Genomic DNA, 25,072 nt, shown 5'->3' with positions numbered 1-25,072 from the left:
CTTTCTGGAAACTAATTTTTTTCATTAGTTCCTCCCTCTTGCCAGTACACATCATAGATTCTTTTGTTTATGATTTATGGAATAGAAATTATAGATAAAGGTAATGCTGAATGGAATAAATCATAACTTCTTGGAAAGGAATAAGTCACACCGTTAATAGCAGATGCTGCTAAATTATGGAAAGACAATCATAAAAGCTAGAGCATTCGGCAACAGCACTACAGAATAATATAATCTGAACCTATATATAATCTTAGACCAAAAAGAATATCAGCAGGAGAGTTGATATGAGACCTGCCATTTTCCGAAATAAATCAGCAACATGATTGTAAATTCGAAGGCTATCGCTGCAAATGCATAGACTAAAGATATATACAGAAATAGAAATTTTCCGTGTTGATCTAACATACATAATTCAGTAGGGGAGGGATCCTTTTTTCCCAGATTCTTGTCCATAGATAATCTGTCTGATTTTGCACCTGACACAAGCAAATCATCACATAAATCTAGAATGCGGTCAGCAAACTTATGTCATCGGAGCATGCATAAAGAATTGGAAATAGATGATTACCAAAGGAGGATACAGGTACTGACCAGGGAGAACAAATCTTATGTCATTGGAGGCGTCGGTGGGGGTCGTCAACGGAGCGGAAACATTAGCCATCAGGCTTGTGTGGCATCCGATGCTATTTAAGAGATCTCCTCAATGGATGTCATTCGTGTGTAGAATACTGTTGGACTCCATGAACAACAATGAAGACGGCTTGCGGCTAGACGCGCATGTATCCATAGCTTCTTGTTTGCCGAGACGAGCCTTCGCCAATTTCCGATGCACCGTCGCGACACGTGCATCTTCCCCACCTGCCCAGCACTCCTTAGTTAGCCAATCAAACCTGGCCACATTCACGGCGCCTAGGATTTTGATTCGGTGGTGCAGCCTCGAGAAATCCCCGCTGGTGATCTCCGTTTTACCCCACATCGGCAGCTCCGACGACTCCACTCTCGCTCTATCTCTTGCCCTCTCCTGCATCGTCTCCACCCCGTTTCTCACCAGAAACGGACTCTGCTGCCTCGTTTGGCCTAGACCTATCTTTAGTAGTATTTAATTTAAATCTGTTCAAAAAGCCAAAATTAATCCCTCTTAGTTCGCTGAATAGTTCGTACACATGACATAAAATTGTATGATATTTTGAAAATCCAGGTTTCTCTGAAAATTCACTGAAAACTTTCAAATAAAAGGTATCTTATTACAAAATGTGGTTATTATCAATATATCAGCATTCAGCAGTCCATGTTCTAAAAAAAATGAACACAAATGCAGAGTAATGAACAAAGCAGTACAAAGAAAATGATGACAAATGCAGAGGAATGAAAAAAAAAACAGTGGATCGAGTCCACATACACCAAGCATATTTTGTGTCCATAACGTGAAGTTAGTTAAATCAAAGGGTGGCCAATATGGTACTGCCTAACTGCTAAGTGGATGCTATCATTTCAGAAACCAGCATCACATCATCTGTTTCCCCACCGCATGAATAGAAATCATGCGCGCTATGCTTTCTTTGTCGAGCAGTTTTCTGTTCGCCCAAATGAATCAGCACCTCGCTGCTGCCAGAAAAAAATTGCATAGCCCGCTGATTGCCTAAGGAAGTCACGCATCTGGGAATCAAATCCTCCTCGGGCAGTGTTTTTTCTTTGTCGTAGCTAGTCCCAGACCCTCAGGCGGATCTAGCGATTAGAGGCGAGACCCACTCATACCTCGAGGTAGAAGGGGGCTGGCGACGGCTGCAAGAGGCAGATGGATCCGGGAGCCGGCGGAAGGTCCAGGGCACGCGGGCGGGCGGTCACTGCATCGGGACGGGAAAGGCGAAGTCGATCAATGGTGGGAAGCCAAGCATGAATGACGTGGACCGAGAGGTTCACAGGATAGTCGGTTTGGCGGCGTGGACGGCGCGCTCCGGATTGCACTGGAGACGGCGCTGCCGCCTTGTCTCCATCCTTGTCGTCATCGTTGCCGCAGTGGTGGTCGGGGTGAGCGGCAGGAGGAGCACAACGGCGGCGGCCTCCGCCTGCCCTGGTATTGTGAGATCGGATCCAGGGATTGGGGTTGGGATTGGAGCACGACGAGGAGGTTTCCTGCTGGCTTGGCCCACTGTCAGCGCACGCGTGAGGGCAAACGACGAAGGATGTTTGCGTTTAGCGATCGATGGACGTAGGTAGGTTGGACGACCAAACGTATCGTGGATGGCAGAATAAGGAACCACTTTAGTCTTTTTAAGTAGTAGAGATTCGGAGAAACAATTTATTCACTCAAACTTTTGATTGCAACCTTAAAATTATTTTTGGTTAGAATTTCATGTTCCCGGCACAGCAGCAACCACCTGCCCGCCTCAGGCGGGACCTCGCCGCCTCGCCGCACCTTACCGGTGCCTCAAGATGCTAAAGAGTGAAATGATGTTGTGTAAATTTTAGTAGACAGCCAGAACAACAATTATTAACAAGTGAATAATCACAAACCATTTATAAAGATGAATCATTTGCGATTGGGTAGAACATCACAAACGAATAATAATAGTCTCACGCATTCGAAAATACAGACAATGACACAAATGAAACGTGTGCGAAAGTGAAAACTTCGTAGACGGTGCTCCCAAACTGGATCATGTGCGGTCTATATCATTCGACAACTTGGACCGTGTGTGATGTTTTCGCAACACGGATGGGTGGAGAGCCTGCATAACTTGTTTTTTTTTTATTTTTGACCGTAAGCAATTATTTGCACCGTACACGGAGTACCATTTCCATGTGCGACGGGGACTTAAAAGTCCCGATATGTGCGATGAAAATAAGAAAACTCGCTATTTACTCTGTTTATTATTTTCTACTGTAATAAATAGAAATAGGTATGGTATAGGAAATCCGTAAAATCGTACCTTAGTTATTAATCTTAGATATTGACTAGGCAGCAGATGACACGTATCTATACGAATTTTTGGGCTTTGCTGATCTCCCCTGCTAGCGATGCTCATAAGTGTTGAAGTTTGACAGAAACTAAATTCAGAATTCTCTACCTGGAGCTTAAAAACCACAACTGCCTACTCATACGTTACCAGTAACAGAATAACTGTAAACATAACCCTCATAACTTGGCCTAACACTTGCCATGAACACGATAGTAGTAGCATACTCAAAACTTGCTAGTAACAGACCCCTCATCGGCGTGATCAGCGATCACAAGGTAGGCGTATCCCTGGTCGTGGTACTGCTGGAGGATGTCCAACTCCATGTCCCGCACCGCCTCCGCGGCCTCGTACCCCTTGATCAGGATCGCGCGCATGGCCTCGTCGCCACGCACCACGCACGGAGAGGAGGAGGCGCTCGTTGCTCATGCGGACTGGGACACGGAAACGTGGCCGCGACTTGAGTTTGTCGATGAACACCTGGGCAACCAGATGCATCCTCTTGCCGTCCCCCGTGACCTTGATCCTCGGGAGCCCCGCCGATTCTGCATCCTCGTCGGTCGCTCTGATCCTGGACGCCACCTCGTCGTCCTCACCGCCCATCGGTGCCGGCACAAGGGGGAGCCTCTTCCTCTCCCATGAACCCGATCTCCATCACCTCCTGCTCTTCTTCCTTCCCTTCCCTGCGACTGCGAGTCTGCGAGTTTTGTCTGGATCGATGATAGCTACAGACCGCGCGCGTCAATGTATAACCTAGCGAACCCCCAACCCTAGGCGGTAGCGGCCCCGACTGGCCCGCGGACTCCAACTCCTGCGGCCCAACCTTGAGGCGTTTTCGGCTCGGACACTGCAGCCATGGTGGCAACGCAACCAGATCCGGGTCAAATTGCACGACTTGTTTTTTGCAACTAAAATACAGTACAAATAAAATTCACACTTTTGAGCTAACAGTAACACGTTTGCTTTTTTTTTTTGCGAGGAAGTAACACGTTTGCTTTAGCCACCACTATCCATGACTTGGGCACAAGGATCGATCCTGAGCAAGCTATATATGTAATAAAATATATAGAGGACCATGCCTTTCTATTCGTGAAGGAACAAGGATTTTTATTAAAAACTCCTAGATTACGGAGGGCTAAAGCAAGAAAAAACTTTGATCTTGAGGCATGAGCTTAATTCTCTCAAGTTCATTCCTAGTCTCATGAAGGGGAGGTGGGGGCCTATATATAGGGAGCCACTAAATGATGGGTAGTTTAGGCATACATAGAGATAAAGGTACATAGTGCAATGCATTTCGGCGGTAAGACCGGCGGCGCTGGGGCTGACGCCGGACTGGTTCGGCGAGTGGTCCAGCGTGCCGGTTGTGGCGCCGGTTGGATCGGCATGGGAGCCGGTGGTGCTGGTTCGTGCGCCGGATTGGCCATCCCTTCTTCCGTCTCCTCTTCCATGCTTCCGTGACCTCAGACTTGATTGTGGTTCTTGTCGTTGATGTACATGATGCGGTGGAGACCGAAGGTCGAGCTGCATCATCCTAGGTCCGATTCTCCAAACTAGGCGGTGGCGCCACAGTGTTGTTATCTTCTTAAAGAAGTTATCTTGTCCATCTTGAGGGAGGCCGATGCAACATTTGGAGTATGGGGCGATGTATTGTGTTGCTGACGTTGGCCACTGCCTGAGGCTTAGGCTTCCGGGATGCTATGTACGACAAGGTGTACGCATCTGGGTCGGCATCTTCCTCCAGCCCGTCGGGACCCTGCCTTCTTATCGCTGTCTCTTCTAAGCGCATGGTGGGAGGTACATTGGTCCTGCTGGCCTCGGAGTGGAGGTCGAGCTTCGATGGTGTCTTGCTTGATTCGCGACGCGGCCCGAAAACCATGTGCTTCTTCTCCTAGCCACTTGTGGCTGGATGATGGGCATAACGAGTCGTATATCATCGAGTCTGTAGAGGGTGTGTTGTTTTCCGTTCGGCAATGTATCGTGATGTTGGTGTGGAGTGGTAGCCTTCTTGGCGTTGTGTCATGGTGCGTGTGGAGTTGTAGCCTTTTTGGCGTTGTCTCGTGGTGCGTGTGAAGTTGTAGCCTTCTTGATGTTGTGTGTGGAGTTGTAGCCTTCGTGGCGTTATATCGGCTGATTGATACACCTTCGAGAGTGCATTCTTGAAAAAAAAAGAGGGGATCATGCATTTTTATTTGTGAAAGAACTAGGATCTCTATTTACAACTCCTAGATTACGGAGAGCTAAAGCAAGAACCCTCCGGCTTTCTTCCACTAGCATGAGTCGCATCGTGTCAAAATCAGTGTCTTATTCTGAACCAAAAAAAAGTGTTGAACGAAAATGACACCTACGGGCACAGAGTAGCAGCTTCTACGCTACTACCCGGTTGACAGTTATATCAGGGGACAACGAACTTCAACGCTCAAATCCCCCGACATTGCTTGCTCAAAGCTTGTACAGTTGATGGACCTTAATTTCGCTTTGCTGCGTCAGGCAAGCTACAGATTCTTTGCAGCAATACACCAAGCTTCTCTTAAGGTTCTGTCAAGCAAAGCTATATGCCCTCATAACAGTCCAATTGTACCACTCCAAAGTGAAGGTAAACGGTCATTGGGCAAGCACTTTGCTGGAAAATTAACACTAGCCAAGAGTAAGTACTAGCAATGGCAACTCTTGCACTACAACGTGCTCCCTTTTTTCGCGAAAACGCAAAAGCATTGCGTTTTGATGCATTGACAGAAAGAAGGTTACATGTATTATGTATAAGTTCTCGAAAGGACAAATACCTCGCCTTACAACTCGACCTAAGAAAAAACTAATCTAAGTGAGGAGCTGGCGAACACCCCGGGCTTCTGCGTCCGCACATAGCCTCGCATCGGCTCTAATGTCGTTGAACTCTTGCACTACAACGTGCTCCCTTAGATGGAAGGAGATACATGTGTGACCGCTCCTTGCTTGCGTGCCGACACAGGTGACGATTATAAGCGACAGGTACGTATGGGTTCAGTCTCAGGTTGAAGCTGAGTCCTGGCATCATACCTGCAGGCTGAGCTAATCAATCTCCATGCAAACCGTCACCTTCCTTTGTGTCCAGTTAGATTGATCTGCAGCTAAATGCTGCAATGTCCTTGGATTATTTGCTCGTATGTCTTCATGGGAAACAAGGAAAGACGCAGCTACAATTCCGTCTCTCCCTCTCTGCGTGAGATTGAAGTAGCATTCCATCGCCGCGGCGACAAGTCTCCAAATCATACACTGCCCATGGTACACATATTGACCTAGGGCCTAGGGGTTGGTTCCGCGATCGCACCCTGCTTTTTTTTTCTCTTTCTTTGCTTTCTGCGAGAGCGACACGCCGTGCTGATACGCTGCTCGCTGAATCCGGCATCAGTGATGGGTCTGTATTGAGGTACTCCGTATAAAATTCCAGTGCTGGCTAACGATGCTTTCCGTGAGGAGTAGAGGACCCTGGCAATGCACTGCCGAAACGACAGCCGCAGTCAAGTTCAGAGAAGCAACGGTCAAGATTTAAGAGGAGAAGGATAAACGAGGTCGTGATTCGGGCAGTCACAGCGAGTTAATTACTGCTTTATTTGTTCTGCTTTCTTACGGCCGTACCACCGAGAACAAATTTTTTGGACGGTAGGCTCAAGACGAGCCCGTACCAAGAACATGAGCAATTATAAAAGCATATATAAACATGTTCAACAAGCCATGATCGACATGAAACACAAACCAGTAGCAGAAATAAGCAAAAAAAAAAAGTTTAATGAGACGTGATAGATACGATAAAACAGACCAGTAGTAGTGGCGCCATGAAAAACAGATTACAAGCATAATTATAGCATACTGCTAACTTAACAGGACACCCCTCCGGCGCTAGCAACTTAGTTCATACTACTTCATAGACCAGCTCCTAGACCTCATCGGCGTCATCAGAGATCACAAAGTAGGCGTATCCCTTGTCGTGGTACTGCTCGAGGATGTCCATCTCCATGTCCCGCACCCTCTCCATGGCCTCGTACCCCTTGATGATGATCGCGTACTTGGCCTGGTCGCCACGCACAAAGCTGAGGAGACGCTCGTTGCTCACGCGGCTTGGGACATAGAAAGGTGGCCCCGATTTGAGTTCGTTGATGAACTGCTGGGAAACCAGGTGCATCCGCTTGCCGTCGCCGGCGACCTTGATCATCGGGAGCCCCGCTGATTCGGCATCGTCGGCGGTCGCTCTGATCCTGGACACCACCTCTTCTTCATTGCGCTCCACCAGCAAGTCAGCCTCGTCGTCCTCACCGGCCATCGGCGCCGGCACAAGGTGAGCCTCTTCCTCTCCCATGATTCCGATCTCCATCGCCTGCTTCTCTTCCTCCTTCCTTTCCCTTCCCTGCGACTGCGAGCTTTGTCGAGATCGATGAGCGCTACAGACCGCGTCAATATATAACCTAGCGAACCTCCAACCCTAGGCGGTATCGGCCCCGTCTGGCCCGCGGACACCAACTCCCACGCCCGTCTCTGGCCCTAGGTGTTTTCCTGATGGCGCGGTCCACTTGCGTCTCCGGCTCGGACCCTGCAGCTCCAGGTCAAATACTCAAATTGCACGACTTTACAACTAAAATACAAATAAATTCACACTTTTGAGCTAACACTAATACGTTTGCTTTAGCCACGACCATCCATGACTTGGGCGACAAGGATCGATCCTGAAGAAGCTATGTAATAAAATATAGAAAGGTTCATGAATTTCTATTTGTGAGAAAGAACAAGGATTCTTTATTAACAACCCGTAGATTATTGGAGAGCTAAAGCAAGAAAAGTTTCTTTCGTGAACCCTCCGCCTTTCTTCCACTAGCATGCATGAGTTGATGGTGTGGCATCGCTGAGCCGGCCACATCCTGTCGTCGGAATCCGAAATCAGTGTGACATTGTTGCCTGGGGATGCAAAGTCGTCCACACGGTCTAGCGCTATCGGGTTTGGACACAAAACAGCTTGTGCTTCTTAGCAAGATTTTTATTCTTAATAGTATCTTGCTTCCGAGAAAAATTCACACATTGGAAACAATTTTGGTACATCGCCGTATGTTTCTAGTATAAAATTCTACTACCTCCGTCCCAAAATATAAGACGTTTTAGTAGGCTATTTTAGCTCACTCAAAAGTCTTCTATTTTGTAAAAAAGGAAGTAGCATATTAATTATGATTTGTTTCACAATAGGTGATTTTTTGCCATGGCAATTAAAAACATTATCTGTTTAAGAACCATAGAAACATACCTTCGATTGAAGGAAGCGTTATTTTTTGGGTGTGTTGGAAACTTATTATTTAAGTGATAGACGTGAAAAAAAGTTGTAATTGACACGAACATAACATATGCACTATGACATCATTCTTAGAGTGTTGTAGAAATAACTTCTTGGCGTTGCGAAACAATTCTGTAAGGAACACTAGAACAGGTTTTTTTTATTTAAAAGGACTTTACAACTCTGTATGCAGCAAAAATAACACCATTGCAGAAACACTGTTTTCATTAGGCCTTGCCAGGGCCGTAGTGGAAGGAGGGACAGATCATGAACGAGCTCCTCTTCATCAACACGGCAACTGCCTTCCTGCCTATGAAGAGTGGTTCCTTATCCCGGTTATGGTTGCATCACACTCAATGTCATTGCAAGATAGTTGGCAACTCGGCACTGTGTTGCAAACGCGACGAAAGCATGGTTCGAATTGGGTGCAACGAACAATAATGAAGCATAATCTCGTGGTTGAAGAAAAAACAAAAATAGCAACCTTTTGGATAATTTATTTATGTGCCACAACCAAGCAACTAGTAAGTGAAAACATGATCCTATAGGACTCAGAATGAATACGGCACTGAATCATTTTTCACTATTGTTGTATTTTTTGGAACTGAGTGAACAGAGAGATGTCTGAATTTTCTTAGTCCGGTCGCGGCAAAGAGCAGTCCTAAACCACAAGAAATCTCCAACAACACTCGGTGAATTATTCAAAAAGGTCCAACTAATTTTCTCGAGGGAAAAGAACCGTGGAATGTGAACGCACATGAGGATCCGGGGTTGAATTACCTAGTATATCAATAATCAACTAATACTACGAAATAAATATAGCAAGAATAAAAGATTAACTAACTAATTGTGTGACGGAGAAGGAGTCATGTTAGTAGGCAACAACGGAACCATGCTGATTGTACATGGGGTGCCACGAGTGTGGCGGTGGCGGGACGTGGTGCATGTACACCGTCAACGGCGCCGCAGGCGCCCTCCTCTCCGCCCCGGCCGCCACCATGTACCTCTTCTCCTCCCAGACTCCCAGTGTTGCAGTTGTTGCCCGGGCTTCTTTTTCTCCGCCGTCTTGGGACTGGATGGCACCGTCGTTGCTGAACCGATGGTGACGATGTTAGAATGCTTGCAGGCCTTCCTCCTTGTGGCCTCCAGCACGTCCATCGGGTTGACGCTGCCCATTGTTATCATCGTGCCCTCCTTCTCCGAGTTGATATCGATCTTGTCCACACCTTCATCAAGACAAAACGCAAGAGCATCATGCATAAAAATGCAATAATTTGATTGCTAGTCTCACTTTATAAACACCCTAAATTTAGTTTAACTATTTTGTATGCATTATGTTTTAATGGATTAATTATTATTTAGTTGCATTGCCACTTCCTCTCTTATAAACATCGTAAAATTTAATTTAAATATATTAAATTAATTTATTAGACAAAGCAAAGACGGGGATTGTGTATTTACAGCTTGGTATCTAAGGTTGACGCCATTTCAGTGTCATGTTCAAATATCAAACAAGTTCTCCTAATTACTAAACCGGCTAAAACATAAATAACACCTTTAAGGAACATGCCTACCAGTATATGATAGTCTCATCATAATAACATTATAAATTATAGTCTAGTTGCTATCACCTCACCACACAGTAGAAACCGCTATCAAGATAGTTGTTGAGCCGCACACTATACAAAGTTGTGCTAACATAATCATGAGAACTGAGATAATATACACAAAGACACACATAAATGTACTAAAATTTAAGTAGGTGCCATAAATTAATCATTATTTCGTGTCATGTTTAAGAGACTCTTGCATAATTTTAAGGGTCATTGTCTCAATAGTGGAAGATAGCTCCTCCTAAAAAAATATGGGTTAAAGTGCATGTATTTTCTGACGAAAGATCTTAGTATTTATGAAAGAGTGGTATAATAATTTTTTATCAAGATTGTCATCTGGTTATGTAGAACAATATATACACCTAAAAAATTTAAACACATTCATTTTAAAGAAGTATAAAACTTCAGTATAATATTGTTTGTTTTAACTATGGTCTATGAATACCGATTAATGTAATCATTAATACAATACAATAAAGTACATATATCTGCACTAACTTGGTTGATCAAAATGTGGCTCTAGCAGTAGGCGGAGGATATGGTGTAACAACTCCTGCTGCCAATCGCGGGTCATGGAAGGCAACAAGCGACCATGCCATCCTATTTTAATTTTCTATACTCAAGGTGCGTTACAAGTGGAACAGATGTCTATAGGCGAGATTTGTTTGGATATGAATCGGTATTTTTTTGTTTATCTCTTTGAAACATCAGGTTGAATGGTTCGTCTTGATAATAGCTGATTTGTTGCTTAATAATGTCATTATCCATCCGGCTCTATATTTTGGAAATAGATTATCGGTACCGCTGGCAAATGCATATGTTTTGTGGTAACCGACTTATTCGTTTTTAATGCACTATTAAATTTTCATGAATAGCCCAAAAAAAACTTGTGGATCTTGCCAAAATAAAAGCAAAATGTCTCCTAGCTCTGGACTCTAACCACATATCTCTAAGATTTCTAGCTCGTAAGTGTAGAAGATACACACAAAGATTCTCTCCGATTTTATCAGCATTTTGTCTTCATGATTTTTTGTTTGATTATTTGATTCATAAACTTATGAACTACAAAAAAAATGTTTTATTCTCATTCGCAGAAACAATTTATTGACTCAAACACTTGGTTTCATTCTTAAAATTCTTCTTGGTTAAAATCTTATGTTCTCCACTAGCACACAATCAAACAAAACCTGAATCATGTACATGTGCTAGTGTTTAATAGAACATGCAACACAAATAAGTAGGCCATCCGATCCATATTTTTACATGGTTTTCCCACACCGATGAAATCTAATTTGTTTTCTTTGCGTCCTAAGTTCCATGAAAAATATGAAGATGCGCCGAAGACTAGAGGTAAGGCCTGCATATATGAAAAGCCATGCATATCATTATTTGCTCATAATTTTGTACATGGTGGATTATCATCCCACAAAGTCATATTTATACGTCATGCTCAATATGTGAAGGAGGGTTTTCCTAACATTTTTTCGGGCGGTCATAGGAAAAAGTTGCTAGCCCAATCACATGTATGCATTAGTTAGCAAGATTTGTCTTCTTTAATAGTATATTGCTTCCGAAAAACACATTTTGGCGAAATTTTGGTGCATCGTGATATGTTTCTAGTACATAGTTCTAGTAGGTTAATTACAATTTATTTCACTTAGTATGTGGTTTCTTGTTTCACAATATGGGGTTTTTTTCGTTGTGGGAACAATTTGTGTGTGTCATGGAAACATTCTCTGTTTTTGGAACCATAGAAGCATTCTCTTGGTTGAAGGGAGAGTTGTTTTTTCTGGTATGTAGGAAACTTCTTGTTTGAGTGGTAGACGTATTTATTTGCGACTGATAGGAAGATTATCTCTATGCTAGGACAACATTTTAGAGTAGTGCTCAGTAAAAAACATTTTACAGTGTTGCTGAAATAACCTTCGGTGTTGCCAATAAATTATTCATGATGATAGCACCACAAGAAGCAAGAAGCACCGAAACAGGTTTATTTGATACAAAAAGTACTTTACAATTCTGTATGCAACAACAAAAATAACACCATTACACAAAAACAGTTTTCATTTGGCCTCGTGGAGGCCGTAGTGGAAGGACAGGCGGAAGCATGGTTCGAATTGGGTGCAACCAACAATGAAGCAGAATCTCGTGGTAGAAACAAAAAACAAAAATTCAACCTTTTAGATAATTTATTTAATCATGTGCCACAAGCAAGCAACTAGTAAGTGAAAACATGATCCTATATGACTCAAATGAATATGTCATTTGATCATTTTTTCTATTGTTTTTGTATTTTCGGAATCCAGTGAACAGCAAAGAGTGGTCCTAAATCACAAGCAATCTCCAGCAACACTTGGTAACTTATTCAAAAAGGTCAACTAATTTTCTCGAGGGAAAAGAACCGTGGAACGCTAGTGCGCAGGAGGACCCCGGGTTGAATTACCTAGTAGTATATCAATTAATACTACGAAATAAATATGGCACGAATAAACGATTAACTAGCTACTACATGATGGAGCAGGGGTCCTGCTGGTAAGCCATGACGGCGCCATGCTGATCGTACGCGGGGTGCCACGAGTGCGGCGGCGGCGGGACGTGGTGCACGTACAGCGTCATCGGCGGCTCAGGCGCCCTCCTCTCGGCCGCCGCCGCGGCCACCACGTACGTCTTCTCCTCCCACTGCTGCTGCTGCGGTTTCTGCTCGGGCTTCTTCTTCTCCTCCGGCTTGGAGCTGGACGGCGCCGTCGTGGTCGCTGAACCGATGGTGACGATGTCAGCACGCTTGCAGGCCTTCCTCCTCGTGGCCTCCACCACGTCCACCGGGTCGACGCCGCCGGTCACCGTCATCGTGCCCTTCTCCGAGTCGATCTCGATCTTGTCCACACCTTCATCATGATCGACAAAACGCAAGAGCATCGGTCGTCAGTGGCACGTAGGTAAGAAAGAGTTAACCGGGGGAATGGCTCCGCTGTCAGTTCGGCCGTCGTACCTTGGAGGCTGGAGACGGCGAGCAGGACCTTGCGCTTGCATTTGCCGCAGGAGGTGTCCACCCTCAGCACCGTCTTCTTCGACATGAACCAACACCTCCCGTACGTATCCCCTCCTCCGGCGCTCTCGTGCGATGACGATCGATCGATACTTCTACCGCGACAACGACAACGGCAGTGGCTTGCGGGCTATATACAGACAGTTGAGCATCCCGTTTGGGTTTCAGGTGGTTAGAGACCGAGACCGGTGTGGTCGCTCAACGCCCAGAACGGGAAGTCCAATTAGTTCTAGAACGGACTTCTTCACTAGTAGCTCGTTCCCATAGTCGTCTCTGCGGCCGGGTACCAGATGAGACAGCAGTGAGTGAGTGTCGTACGTGATGGCCAACCGGATTCCTAACCGTTTACTCTTGTCGTGGCAAACATCAAGTCCTCTTTCTGTCTTGCCTGAGTTGCCTCCGGTCGCTGGGTGTTGGAACCACTTCAACCTGTCCATATGACTTTGTGTGGGTTGTTGGCACAGCAGTATTGGTGTTGGCTGAACTCTTGGCGCGTTCTAGAATTCAGATGCTGCATACAGAATCGAGCATCACCAGAAAACTCTGATCCCCTGAGCAACTGAATTCATGTACACTTGCATAGAAAATCAAGAAGCAATCACAAATTCAAAAGGCATAGTGAAGCAACCGCAGATTCAGTAGACATACTACCGCACGACAGATGCCGATTACGGGACTGATGACATTGTTACATTACAAGGCAGAGCATAGGAAACACCTGTATGTGGCCAGAAAGGCATAATTGAGCCCTCATTTAGACTGCAAACATTACAAAACATGTGGTTGCCGCTGGTAAAAGTAAGGGTTTGTCGGTACATTTTGATGCTTTGTGTGTCAAATTCTTGGTGTATATTCCGCCGCGACAAGGCACCCAGTATATATGCTGTACAACTCATAACGCTACAATGACAATAGCAACCACTCTGCTGTAAAATAAACACCCCGACGAAAGGGGAAAAGAGCTCCTCAACAGTGGAGCTGTACTTACAAGGTTACAACAACAGCCGCAAGAAGAAAACAGGGGACCAATCTCATGTGCACTTTCCGCTCCAGAGGCATGAAGGAACTCCTCAATGTTCTAACTGAACCTTTGAGTCGTCGCCACTAGTGCTACCTCCCTTTGAAGAATCACATGGAACCCGCCCAACCTCCCCATTTTTTGTGTAGAAGTTGACTATCTTTTGGTCCAGTTTGAAATAATGTGGCATCTTATCCAGAGGTTTCACATCAAGATCAACAAAATACGCCTGCAAATAGAACATACAGTTTAATGACATCCGCTTGCAAACAGGCGTCACATAAAGAAACCAATTCATATGCAGAATTCAATTGTTTAACAATGAACTAAAAAGTAGTACTTGAGTTGCTGAACAAATAGAAGATGAAGGTAACAGGAACACATTTCAGAGTAGCATACCTTGTAATCATAGGTTCGGTTCACTGACTCGAGAAACACTGAATCATACTCAGAATCTGTTGTTTCACTCTCTCTTGGCCGAAAGCACATCATGAGGCTACAGTCCTTTGCAGTAGCAGCAATAAGAAAGTCCCTGACAATCTTACAGCTCTTGTCCAAAGAAAGAGAATGTAACACAGAGTACTTGTGCAATAGCTTAGCATCAGTTATATTTTTGCAGACCAAACAAGGCTGAGAAATGATGTCGTAATACAGATGAATTGCCCCTTCGATGTCATGATCATCCAGTTTTTGAGTGACCAAGAGCTTATCCAATACCCCAGATTTAAATATTGCCTCTGACAGCAACTCAATAAAGTCAGATGGTTGTAGCCCGCTAACCTTTGTCAGATCTACAAGACACTTCTCTGTTTCATCAGGATGGACCGTATCAGCACCACCTCCCATGCCACCAAAATGTAACGAGCCATCCACGAAAATCCTGAAGTTGTTCTGAGGAGTCGAGAAAAATGATTTGATTGCTGTGCGAATTCTTTCTTTCGACCCAGAAAACAGATCAAGGGGATTGTAGTCACTTATCTTCGATATCTGAAAAATGTTCAAAGGTATGTTACGCATCAACTGATTTCAAAAACCAATAGCTATACTGCAGTATTACAAGAATGTAAACCTTAAATGCATAAATAACAAGAGCTATTGAAGATGTCTTGATAAAAATCATCTTTTAGAGCGAGTAATCTTGTACTCCATCCGTCCATAAAAGGATGTCGGAGATTTGTCTAAATTCGGATGTATCTATACACCGAATTTAGACAAATCTCCGACATCCTTTTATGGACAGAGGTAGTATTGAAATATCAAACATAGCCAAACTTTGGCTGAAATATGTTGCTTGAAATTTACATACCTGCCCCTGATGAAACTTGAGCTGTTGATGCATCTTATACCGTGTTACTTGTTTCTTAATAGAATTTTCCTGTGATATATATTCTGATGATGGAAGGAACCCACATTTGGCCTGGACGGCGAAGCATGTCAGTTGGAAGTACATATTTCAAAATTATAAGAAAATGACAGGATGCTCAGAATGTACCTTTATCTCCACTGCGATGCAACTGCTACCTCTAGGCTTTCCTGTGATTATAAAATTTACTTAAGAAAATATGCCGAAAATACTGTAAGAAAATGCAAATTCAAATGCATCAAACCCATCAAGGAATTCATAATAACCTAGCATATAACCGATGTAAATGACTAAGGAAGCAGATTGTCATTTCTCGACCAGCTACCCTTTATGGACAGAAATCGAAGCTTTTGCGGTCAAACCAGATCATATCTATGCTAGAAATCGGTAAAAACTAAAACATGTCTCTTTCTTTATTCTGATTAACGGAGGTAGAAAAATACCTGGCATATGAATCAATGCAAAAACATCCTCAGTTTCAAAGAAGGTGACATTGGCATAAAACAATATTGTTTCCTTGGAGAAAACTTGGGTGTGCACATATGATCATCGTATACATTTGGTAACACTAGAAATCCTAAGCCACTATGAATTGCAACTTATTTTTAGTGAGACCTATGAATCGCATATTAACAAACTTCACATAAAGAGAAGCTCAACAATCATGTAGTACAAGCATGATAAGCTAAAAAACAGTCATGCCGCAAATATTTTATGCAAAACTTTGGTACCTAAAAAAGAGGAAAGTCTCACTTTCTTAAACCATGCAAGCTCTGAAACATGCTCAGAAGAGAGGGCATGCATTGTAAAAGGAAGATCCAGATTCCAAACTCTTTACCAGAAAATAAGGAGTGGTCAGAAATTAGAAGGGCAGAATCAGCGCTGGTATCAATTGCGCTTGCAGTCACTCGCCAAGCAGGACGGGAGCTGAGCACATTCTTTCCAACAATCTCCAAAAATTCCTTAGACACACGGGCACGAACCTGCACTACAAAACATTACATTGCTTATCCATATAGTCAAGCATCTAGAACACAGTTTCTGAAAGTTCCAAAACATTGACAATATGTTTGTTACAAAAACATGACAATAAGGAACATAATTAGGTTTAGTGTCACCCGTACCCCTCCATCAACATGATTGGCACCCAGATGTTGGCTCATGACCTGTGCATAGGCTTGTGGCAAGCAGTCTTGCTTCAGAGACTCGACCAATCCTGGGATCTCGCCCCACACAAGTTGCTCAGAAGTTGAGAAGACCTCACAAGTTGGTGATGGTTGTGCCTTGTCATTTAGAATCTTCTTGGCCCGGAGTACCTTGCCAAGCTGTAAGCAAACCGGAAGGAGATCAGCAGAGCATACTTCCTCTACATGTGTCATACCAAGGAAGCATATGCGCAGGAAAATAAAATGGAAAATCATGGGAACCAAATACATATAAGATGGTCGTGTTTCCCTGGTTAGAAATGGCTAAGAAAGTGGTAGTGGCAACCTGATCCCTGCTCTCATGTTTCGGCAATGAAGTGAAACCAGATGCCTAAATTAAGAGGGCAACAGGTGTGCTTAATAATTCTCAAAGAGACCAGAGGAGCCAACTTAAGCATCTCTGGTTCTAAGCAACCACCCTCCCAGACAGGGACACCAGATCAATGCCAGTGCAACTGCATCCGTGCAGCATACTTAGATCAAGTCCAGAAACTTATACAGGACATGAAAGCTAAGTAACCAACAAGCGCACCAGAAAGAACCTATCCAGAGCAGAGAAGAGCAATACCATGGAAAGAGTACATTTCCTCCAAACGTATCATAGCAAGGAAGAACGTGCACACGATCGAAAGTAAAATTGCAAAAGTATCGGAACCGAATACAGGTAGGACGTCTGTTTGCTGGCTAGAAACGACTGAAACCTGGTGGCAACAACAGAAGATACACCTGATCCCAGCTCTCGTGTTTCTACAATGAAGTGAAACCATACGCGCGCCTAAATGAGGGCTGTGTGTGACTCTGTATGACGCAGACAAGAATGTGCAGAAACTATTGAGTCGTACAGCGATTTGTGCTCGATTTTTTTAGTTGCCACTGTGCAACATGGCGTCTCTGAGTCTAAGCCGTGGGTTGCCCGATATGGACACCAGATCTAGGCTGCTACGAACGCATCGGCGCAGTCCAGAAAGCTATACAGTACATGAAAGCAAAGTAAACCAGCAGGGTCACCAGAAAAAGAGAGAATAGCCACAATACCATTAGTCAAAACCGAACTTGCCAAAATACCACCGGAAAAACCACACTTGCCAAAATACCACTGCCGTTTAGGTTTTTGATGCCAAAATGCCACTACCGTGAGTTGTCAAAGCTATCACGTTAGTCAAAGTTGTCAGTTTATTTGGAATGCCCAAATTGCCCTCATCTAGACCAAGCAAAAAAGACCAGCTCCTTCTCACGGCCGACCGGACCAGACCAGACCAAAATTATCCAGTCTCCTTCTCACGGCTGACCATGGCAGCGCTCCTGGACGCTCAATCTCAGCTCCACTCATGTGCCCGACCTCTGCAGCTCAGCGCCGCCGGCAGATCTCTCCAACTTGGCCCACGATCTCGTCGCGCTAAGCCCGACGCGGGGCTCGGCTCGGCAAGGTGACCTGCAGGCGACGCGAGGACCTGCAGCCTGCCGTGCTCGTCCGGCCCGCGACTCTCCCCGCCCCTCCCAGCTCTGCCCGACACTCCTTTGCTACATCCTCTACGATATTGCTTCTTCTCAACCTTCTCTTAGGTTACAGAGTACTGTTATTTGTAGACTGCACCCAGAAAATTCAGATTTTGCTGTTTGTGTGTTTCAGCGTGAATTGATGGACGATTTCATTGTACAAATAGATGTCAAATGGTGCTCAATGTTATTGAACTGATGTTGTCCAATTGCCTTTGGAATACACGATCTGGTGCTGAAATTATTGGTGACCATGTCTGAAGAGGGAAGGGCATGTAAGTCTTTTTTTTGTGGATGTTCGTCTCAGTTAGTGCATGATGGTATTTTGGCATCAAAAACCTAAACGGAGTGGTATTTTGGCAACTGTGGTTTTTTCGGTGGTATTTTGGCAAGTTCGGTTTTGACTAATGGTATTGTGGCTATTCTCTCCCAGAAAAAATCGAGCACAAATCGAAGCATACATACTCGGAGGCTGGTGGGAGCAGAGCATACCATGGAAGGCGAGGAGCCGGTGTAGCTGAGGATGAGGTTCGCCGCGCCCTCCCCCTTGTAGACCCAGTCGCCCGCATCTCCCGCCTGGAGAACCACGTCCATCTCCGCCCCGGAGTCTGGCTGCAGCCTGCAGCAACCACAGGATCACACTGAGAGTGAGAGGGGCGGCAATCGGAAAAGCCGCAACAGTAAACTAGGCGGAAGGGGGGCAGCAGGCAGTCGCGCCGACGGCAGGCAGCAGCTAGCAGAACCCCTGGCCTGGCCCGGATGAAACCACGGACAGAATTACGCGGGGCGCGAGCTCGTCTCCGTGGTCGGCAACGCATTCCGTCGAGCATATGGCGCGCGCGCGGGCGGGCGGGCGGGGAGGAGCGAGGAGCGGTGGAGTCGAGCGGGGGGTGCTTACCAGAGGGAGGAGGGCTTGAGCACTAGTCGCGCGCGGCGCTCTGCGCTGGGCCGTGCTCCGGCGGTGCTGCGCTGAGAGAGGACGAGGGCGGGCGAGGCGAGGCGGCTGCAGCCGGCGGCGGAGGTCGCCGCTCCAGGCTCCAGGCCGGTGCCGCCTCCGCTGCCGCTGTGCGAGGTTTGGGAGAATCAGGGGGGGAGGAAAAGGAAAGCTCTCTAGCGAGATTCCCGGCCTGGAGCTCGCGCGCGCCAGGCAAAGGGAAACGTGGATGTGGACGCCACGCGGACTGCACGTCTCTGCATGTGGCGACCCCCAGACAGCGTGCCCATGACGCCAACAACTTGAGCGTGACCACGAGCTTCTGTACGGTTGTCTGCCTGCCTGATTAATTAGTGATGCAAAACATCAGAGCGTCTTGGATCTTCCTCGTCACCTGCAAAGGCTTCAATTATTGTCTGATGCGCCCATGAACTGACGATCTCAATGCAGCAACTGGGGAGACTTCCTTCCATAAAAGGTACTATCTTAGATTTATCTAAATTTACATGTATATAGACACTTCGTATCATGGAGGGAGTATGTAAAATTCTCATGTGCTTATCTAGCTCAGAGACCAAAATCAATTTCTTGGCAAAGAGAACACAACTATCCCAGGTATTCTCTCAAAATCGTGCTCAGGTTGATCCCCATTAAATTCAAACGTTGAAGCAACAAGCGCTCCAGATTAGGACACCACAGTGTTTACACAATGCACACGTATATACATCAAAATATATAGGCATCCGATTTTTTTCAAAATAGCACTCCGATCAACTCACCAAAGTTATCTGACCAAGCAGTAATAATAGAGCATAAGCTATACTGTAGGGAATTAAACAAGGGAACAAACCGTTCCTACAACACTTGTTCTGCACTTACAACATCTACTACTGTCTGGTGGCTACAACAACCTCCCAGAATGTTACAAATCGCAATACAGTTTTAGAATGCCGAGGGAAGAGGTGCTCTAAGGACTGGAGGGAGTCTACCGGCACAACCAAGTTATCTGACCAGAACTGAGTATGCCCAACCAAGCAGATCTCCTCCATCTTCCAAAATTTTCAGTGCTATCCATTCAGGCTGGATAGCTTAAGGCTTGATCGTGCTCACAGAATGTGTGAGGTTGCACATCACAGCAGTTCATGTGCTTGGCGGTAATATCTGTTGATGTACTTCGCCTGCAGAATACAATACATGCAGAGTTTCATAATCCAAAGCAAGTTCAAAGAATCCATTTCAAAAAAACAATAGTCCAGTGTAACAAATACCGAGCAACTGCATACCTGTACTTTGCTTACATCAGGAGTATCCTCGGTTTTTACAGGGTAGAACTTGTAAAACCGGATATTCTGCATTGCCTCTTTCAACTTGGGATCCAAGTCATCAATGGCTTTCTTTCTGGCTTCTTTGGCCTGCATTATTTTTGAACAAGCATTTTAGTACAAAATAAGTATTATCTTTAGTGATGCTGGTCAATATTTCGATTAACTGTTAACCTGCTTCAGCTCTCTCTTCCTTTCTCGAACTCTCTCCTTTATGAAGTCCTGTTCATGAAACGTGGCAGCAAAATTATGAACAAAATATTCTTGAGATCGTAGACTATGCTAAGAATTCAATGTACCAGAGTAAGCACGATAAATATTGAATGTGCACCTTGAATTTTTCTTTCTCATCCTCTGGCAGAACCTCGTCTTTAACTTTTTCATCAATGAAATCCTGAATTGCATTACAGTGATTCAAGACAGATGTCCACCAATGGGTATCATCATAAAGGGAAAAAAAACAAATCTCATTCATACCTCATAATCATCCATTTCCCAGTCAAAGTCGCAAACAATCTGCAACAGGCAGCAAAGAAAGTTAATACAATGGTTTATGAGACTAATTAAGAGCTACTAAAAATAAAAGGTTGGCATCAATAATAGGAAATATATATATATCCCTGTATTTCAATTGATATGTCAAGAAAAACATAGGCTGTCTAGGAAACAACATAAGAAATATGTTACACCAATCGCAGCAGATTGGAGCCTAGGAAAAAGACTATGAGCCAACGCTGGCATCACACAACTTGTATTAGCAGCTAGTATTCGGCAGCAGTAATAAGTGGATTGGTTTTGACCTCACTAGCATGGACGGACACATCAGCACAAAAGACATAAACTCGTAGGCTTGTAATCATGGAACAGATAAATCAGATTAGATGTGCATAGAAATAAGTAAAAAAATGTCAACTGGAGATATGGCATGCAGATTCTCTCCTAAGTTTAGTTCACCAAACATTCTATAAATAACTAGCATACTAATTATATTATTTGAGTCAATTAAAAGCAGACCAACAGAAATTATTAAATTCACAATCAAACAACTACATATGAAGTTTTGATGCAGATTAGTTTTGACTTAGATAATAGATACAGTTGTGCTACAGACATTGTATCTTGGTTGATTTTTCTATGTTACTGAACAGAGTGCTTCAAGGAATAATAAGATAGCAATAAACGTTCACGACTAGTATTTAGGTAGTAGTTCCAACATGGTGTCATAGAGCTACTGAAAGAAGCTTACCGGAGGTTCTAGAGGATACATGATATTGACAACAGTATCATCTTCATCTTCAGGAGGACTGAGTGGCATATAGTCTGCAAGATTATTGCAAGAAAGTAAGTGTTCCTGCCTCTTGCCTCAGAAAAATATATATAACAGGTTCATGAGCACATCACATAACTGTCAAAGGAACAGTAGGATCAAACATTTCCTTTCATCTACAATCTAATCAACTAGCAATACAATGGGTATTCCAAATTACAGTGAGGACTTGTTCAACAATTTCTTCTGGGATTGTCTGATGGTTGTTTGTGTTGACCTTACTTGAATGTGTGTTATTACATGATTTTGTGTGACTTTGTTTGAGTGTTGGTGGATGTGTTAGGTTCATCGTGTGATCACTGCCCTTTGCATGATTAGACCTTTAGAGTCAGTCTGGCAGCATGACTAAACATCCCTTAAAGTCAGTCTGCATGCAAACTAACAGCCATCCCAATGAAACTAAAAAAGGATCCCCGCAAAAAGATAAGCAAAAAAGGCTTCTCATCCCATGAAATACTGCTGCATTGAAAACAATTAAATGAACACATGGTTGTGAACCCATTTAATATTATGCAAAAAAATGTGCATTTCACATATTCTTGGACAGCAAGTATGATATGTACAGCAATGGAACCTCAGGATCCGAAAGCACCAACAGATATTTAAGAAGACACATAAGCCCTATGAAAAATAATCCCAATCCAGCTTACAAGGCATGCAGTAGTCGAACTTCTTGACTCGCTCAGTTTTGAGATGCTTCAGCGCAGACCTGCCATACATAAAAAATTAAGATGCTGGAACAAGTCAGGAAAATAAAAATCCCCACATGGGATCATTTACTGGATGGCAGCATTCCACGCAAATAAATAACTGACAGCAACAGAACTCTAAGCCCTCAGGTATGAATGGTTAGTGATGTATTAAAATAGCAGGAATAAAACTGACCTCCGCTGGGTGCAGCCAAGAGTGAATATTTTTGTTTTCAAACTTTCCATCCTGCTGAGCCTGTAGACAAAGCAGAAGCAAAGTAAACAAACGAAAAACTAAATTGGTAAGGGTGGGAGAGGGAAGGTAACGATATAGTTGCTCAAAGTAGAAGATAAGAAATATAGCTCAAATAAATAGGATGCAAGTACCGGTCGTTCAGTGGAACATAGGGCACCCAGGCCATCTTCATAGCCCTCATTGGTACGATTTCTTCATTTTCCCTTTGGACAGAATTTATACCAATTTTATCGGAGGGAGGGAACGGGCAATCAACCTGTACAGTAGAATAAGAGATTCAAGAGCCAAGTAAAATCCATCAAGAATCAAGAAGCAAGTAAACAAGAAAGTTTTCAGATCTTAAGTAAAGCAATGAAACAGTCAGAAGTTACATATACAACCAGAGAAATTTCCCTCTGCAATGTGGGTTTAATACCATCAACAAAATAGTGCGGCAAAAATATGTATCTTGCATCTTCAGGGCTTATAGGAGAAAAGGGAACCCCAGGCAAAAGAAGTCATAAACAGCATTATACGAATACAAATTCATAACAAAGGTAGATGATGTCCTTAGCAGAATCTAGACCTGTGAGGGTATCAGCCCAAGTCACCTCGGTAACATTAACAGCAAGATTAACAGAGCTCCTAACTTATGCCTTGATTTCTCAGAAAAACTTGTAAATTTTAATCATCGAAGATCTTCATGCATTCATCATCCGGTGCAGTTGGTCACTTCTATATTTATGTGCAAATGAGCTAGGGTCATCACTCATTATATGGACATACTACAATGCATTACTATTAGTATAATATGACAGGTGAGATCATGAGAAAAACATGCAAGTCAATACGACATATATCAGAGAGAATTTAGCTATACATATTTCTATCACTGCATTCCAGAAGATAAAGTAGGATAGCAAACATAATAAATAGATAGAGTAAAGATAATGGATGCAAACTTACAGCAACTACAATAGGAATAAGTACTATCTTGGATTCACCATCAACATCCAACAGTTGAGCTGCACAAAAACAGAAATAAGCCCATTAGACCATATATAAGACCATATAGCTTCTAGGATGCTCAGAGAACCTTTCAGTACTAATAGATGTATAAAATAGCTCTAAAGCATAAACATTGAATTCCCAGATGATTGCTTAATAAAACTGATAGCACCAGTTTACTGCCAGTGGTACAATACTACCAGTGCATCAATGGATTGAGAGTGCAACTTCAAAGGTGGCATACGAATAAGAATACTTACGCTCAGTGCTGCCAAATACATAAACTGTCTTCCCATAAAGCTTTCCCCCTTCTTCTAGAGCTTTCTGTTTGCCAACAATAAATCATGTGAGGCAATATAAGAAAACTTAACATTACAAAGGGGGGAAAATGAAACAAGAGAAGGAGAACTTTGAAGACTATATGTTCAGCATATACCTCTAGATTTTCAAAGTTCCAGTTGAACTCCTTTATCTTATCGATATTTTCCCACTGCAGGCGACAGGACCAGAAACAAGAAAACATTAACTTAGGGACAAATATGCATGACGGAGGAGCTTAGCGCACGTTGAAGCGTGATAAAAACAAGGATAGAAATCCACACAAACCTCGGTCCCAATAGGGAAAGCCGACAGCCAAAGATCCTCCTGAACACAGCAGTAGACCATTAGACAATATGCACCAATAGGAATACCACAATCGCTACTAATGCAGTGGATAGGTTTCAGTACGATGCACACATATTGAAAGGAAAAAACCGCGCGCGCAGTCCGCGCGCCGACCAATCTGAGCCCGGCCCTACTCGGCGGGAGGGAGACCTAGGGGGGACAGAAGAATGGGTATTCGGGAAGCGCGTCCTCACCAGGTTCCGCGGCTCCGGGAAGTACTCCGGCTCGGGCTTGGGCTTGGGCTCCGTCCTGGCGCGCTTCGGCCGGCCCCGCGCCGCCGGCTCCGTCTGGCTGGAGCCGCCGCCGGCGTCCGCAGCCGCAGCAGCCGCGCGCTTCTTGCCCCTTGCGCGCGCCATCTCGGTTGCTGCTGCTAGGGTTAGGGTTTGGTCTGGACTCGGATTTGGGATTTGGGGATTTGGTATTTATGCGTCGGGGAGAGGTTCGATTTGGGGGAAGCGGCGCGTCAAATCGACGCGATGCAAATTTGAAGCGGAGGAGCGACGGCGATGGCGGCGCGGGCCTCGGAGCCGTCGGATCTGGTGGGGAGATGGCTCTGGGCCCGTCGGATCTCGCGTGGGGGTGCTGAGTGTGGGCTCGCGTGGAAACTGTGTGCTCAATAGTTTACTGCTGGATATGGGTGGGTGGGGGTGTGCGCTGTCTGTCTGTTGGAGCGGCCAGATTTAAACTTAGTGAGGGTGACATGTGGGACCGGTATGGACACCGGCACTTCCTCTTTTTCCAAGTCCTGGTGCCATTGTGTTTCACCGTTCTGGAAAAAAATATTTCTCAGTCCGATGCCTCTATTTATATTTAAAAAAAATCGGCACTCTGTTAGTAATCATGAAATAGGTATCTAGACCATCTAGCTATGACTACAAATACTAGGGTGAGGAAGACGC

General features: G+C 44.4%; 3 protein-coding genes and 1 long non-coding RNA gene across 4 annotated transcripts; all 4 read right to left on the bottom strand.

Annotated features, from left to right (window-relative positions):
• Positions 1-323: 323 nt before the first annotated feature.
• LOC124683174 lies at positions 324-1,870 on the bottom strand. The gene is made up of 3 exons (XR_006996580.1): positions 1,759-1,870; positions 595-1,113; positions 324-479 (listed from the first exon to the last, which is right to left on the bottom strand). It is a non-coding gene; the product is annotated as an uncharacterized LOC124683174 (long non-coding RNA).
• A 10,498-nt stretch (positions 1,871-12,368) lies between these two features.
• On the bottom strand, positions 12,369-12,937 carry LOC124684778 (heavy metal-associated isoprenylated plant protein 2-like). Its single transcript, XM_047219029.1, has 2 exons — positions 12,853-12,937; positions 12,369-12,748 (listed from the first exon to the last, which is right to left on the bottom strand). Exons 1-2 carry the CDS (start codon positions 12,935-12,937, stop codon positions 12,369-12,371), a joined length of 465 nt encoding a protein of 154 aa, XP_047074985.1.
• Positions 12,938-13,634: 697 nt separating this feature from the next.
• On the bottom strand, positions 13,635-18,598 carry LOC124690362 (inositol-pentakisphosphate 2-kinase IPK1-like). The gene is made up of 7 exons (XM_047223755.1): positions 18,485-18,598; positions 16,415-16,615; positions 16,129-16,273; positions 15,420-15,460; positions 15,234-15,344; positions 14,327-14,914; positions 13,635-14,156 (listed from the first exon to the last, which is right to left on the bottom strand). The coding sequence occupies exons 1-7, from the start codon at positions 18,584-18,586 to the stop codon at positions 13,980-13,982; spliced, it is 1,365 nt and encodes a 454-aa protein (XP_047079711.1). The 5' UTR covers positions 18,587-18,598; the 3' UTR covers positions 13,635-13,979.
• Positions 18,599-19,678: 1,080 nt separating this feature from the next.
• On the bottom strand, positions 19,679-24,606 carry LOC124683173 (protein HEAT INTOLERANT 4-like). Its single transcript, XM_047217739.1, has 14 exons — positions 24,368-24,606; positions 24,114-24,152; positions 23,944-23,997; positions 23,768-23,831; positions 23,466-23,524; positions 22,652-22,776; positions 22,461-22,520; positions 22,226-22,284; positions 21,495-21,568; positions 20,726-20,764; positions 20,580-20,642; positions 20,423-20,470; positions 20,210-20,338; positions 19,679-20,104 (listed from the first exon to the last, which is right to left on the bottom strand). The coding sequence occupies exons 1-14, from the start codon at positions 24,527-24,529 to the stop codon at positions 20,057-20,059; spliced, it is 1,023 nt and encodes a 340-aa protein (XP_047073695.1). The 5' UTR covers positions 24,530-24,606; the 3' UTR covers positions 19,679-20,056.
• Positions 24,607-25,072: the final 466 nt, after the last annotated feature.

This window comes from Lolium rigidum, chromosome 1, assembly GCF_022539505.1.
Source record: "Lolium rigidum isolate FL_2022 chromosome 1, APGP_CSIRO_Lrig_0.1, whole genome shotgun sequence".
In the NCBI taxonomy this organism is placed as follows: Eukaryota; Viridiplantae; Streptophyta; class Magnoliopsida; order Poales; family Poaceae; genus Lolium; species Lolium rigidum.
The sequence above is the reverse complement of the archived record's forward strand: the minus strand, read 5'-3'. Positions and strand labels throughout refer to the sequence as shown.

Coding starts and splice junctions, on each gene's coding strand:
- LOC124683173 (XM_047217739.1), bottom strand. CDS start 24,529: ATGGCGCGCGCAAGGGGCAAGAAGCGCGCGGCTGCTGCGGCTGCGGAC. Junction 23,998..24,113: donor CTTTCCCTATTGGGACCGAG/GTTTGTGTGGAT, acceptor TGTCGCCTGCAG/TGGGAAAATATCGATAAGAT. Junction 21,569..22,225: donor GTTCGACTACTGCATGCCTT/GTAAGCTGGATT, acceptor ATAATCTTGCAG/ACTATATGCCACTCAGTCCT.
- LOC124684778 (XM_047219029.1), bottom strand. CDS start 12,937: ATGTCGAAGAAGACGGTGCTGAGGGTGGACACCTCCTGCGGCAAATGC. Junction 12,749..12,852: donor CGCCGTCTCCAGCCTCCAAG/GTACGACGGCCG, acceptor ATCATGATGAAG/GTGTGGACAAGATCGAGATC.
- LOC124690362 (XM_047223755.1), bottom strand. CDS start 18,586: ATGGACGTGGTTCTCCAGGCGGGAGATGCGGGCGACTGGGTCTACAAG. Junction 16,616..18,484: donor CCGGCTCCTCGCCTTCCATG/GTATGCTCTGCT, acceptor GTTTGCTTACAG/CTTGGCAAGGTACTCCGGGC. Junction 15,461..16,128: donor TGACCACTCCTTATTTTCTG/GTAAAGAGTTTG, acceptor TTATAATCACAG/GAAAGCCTAGAGGTAGCAGT.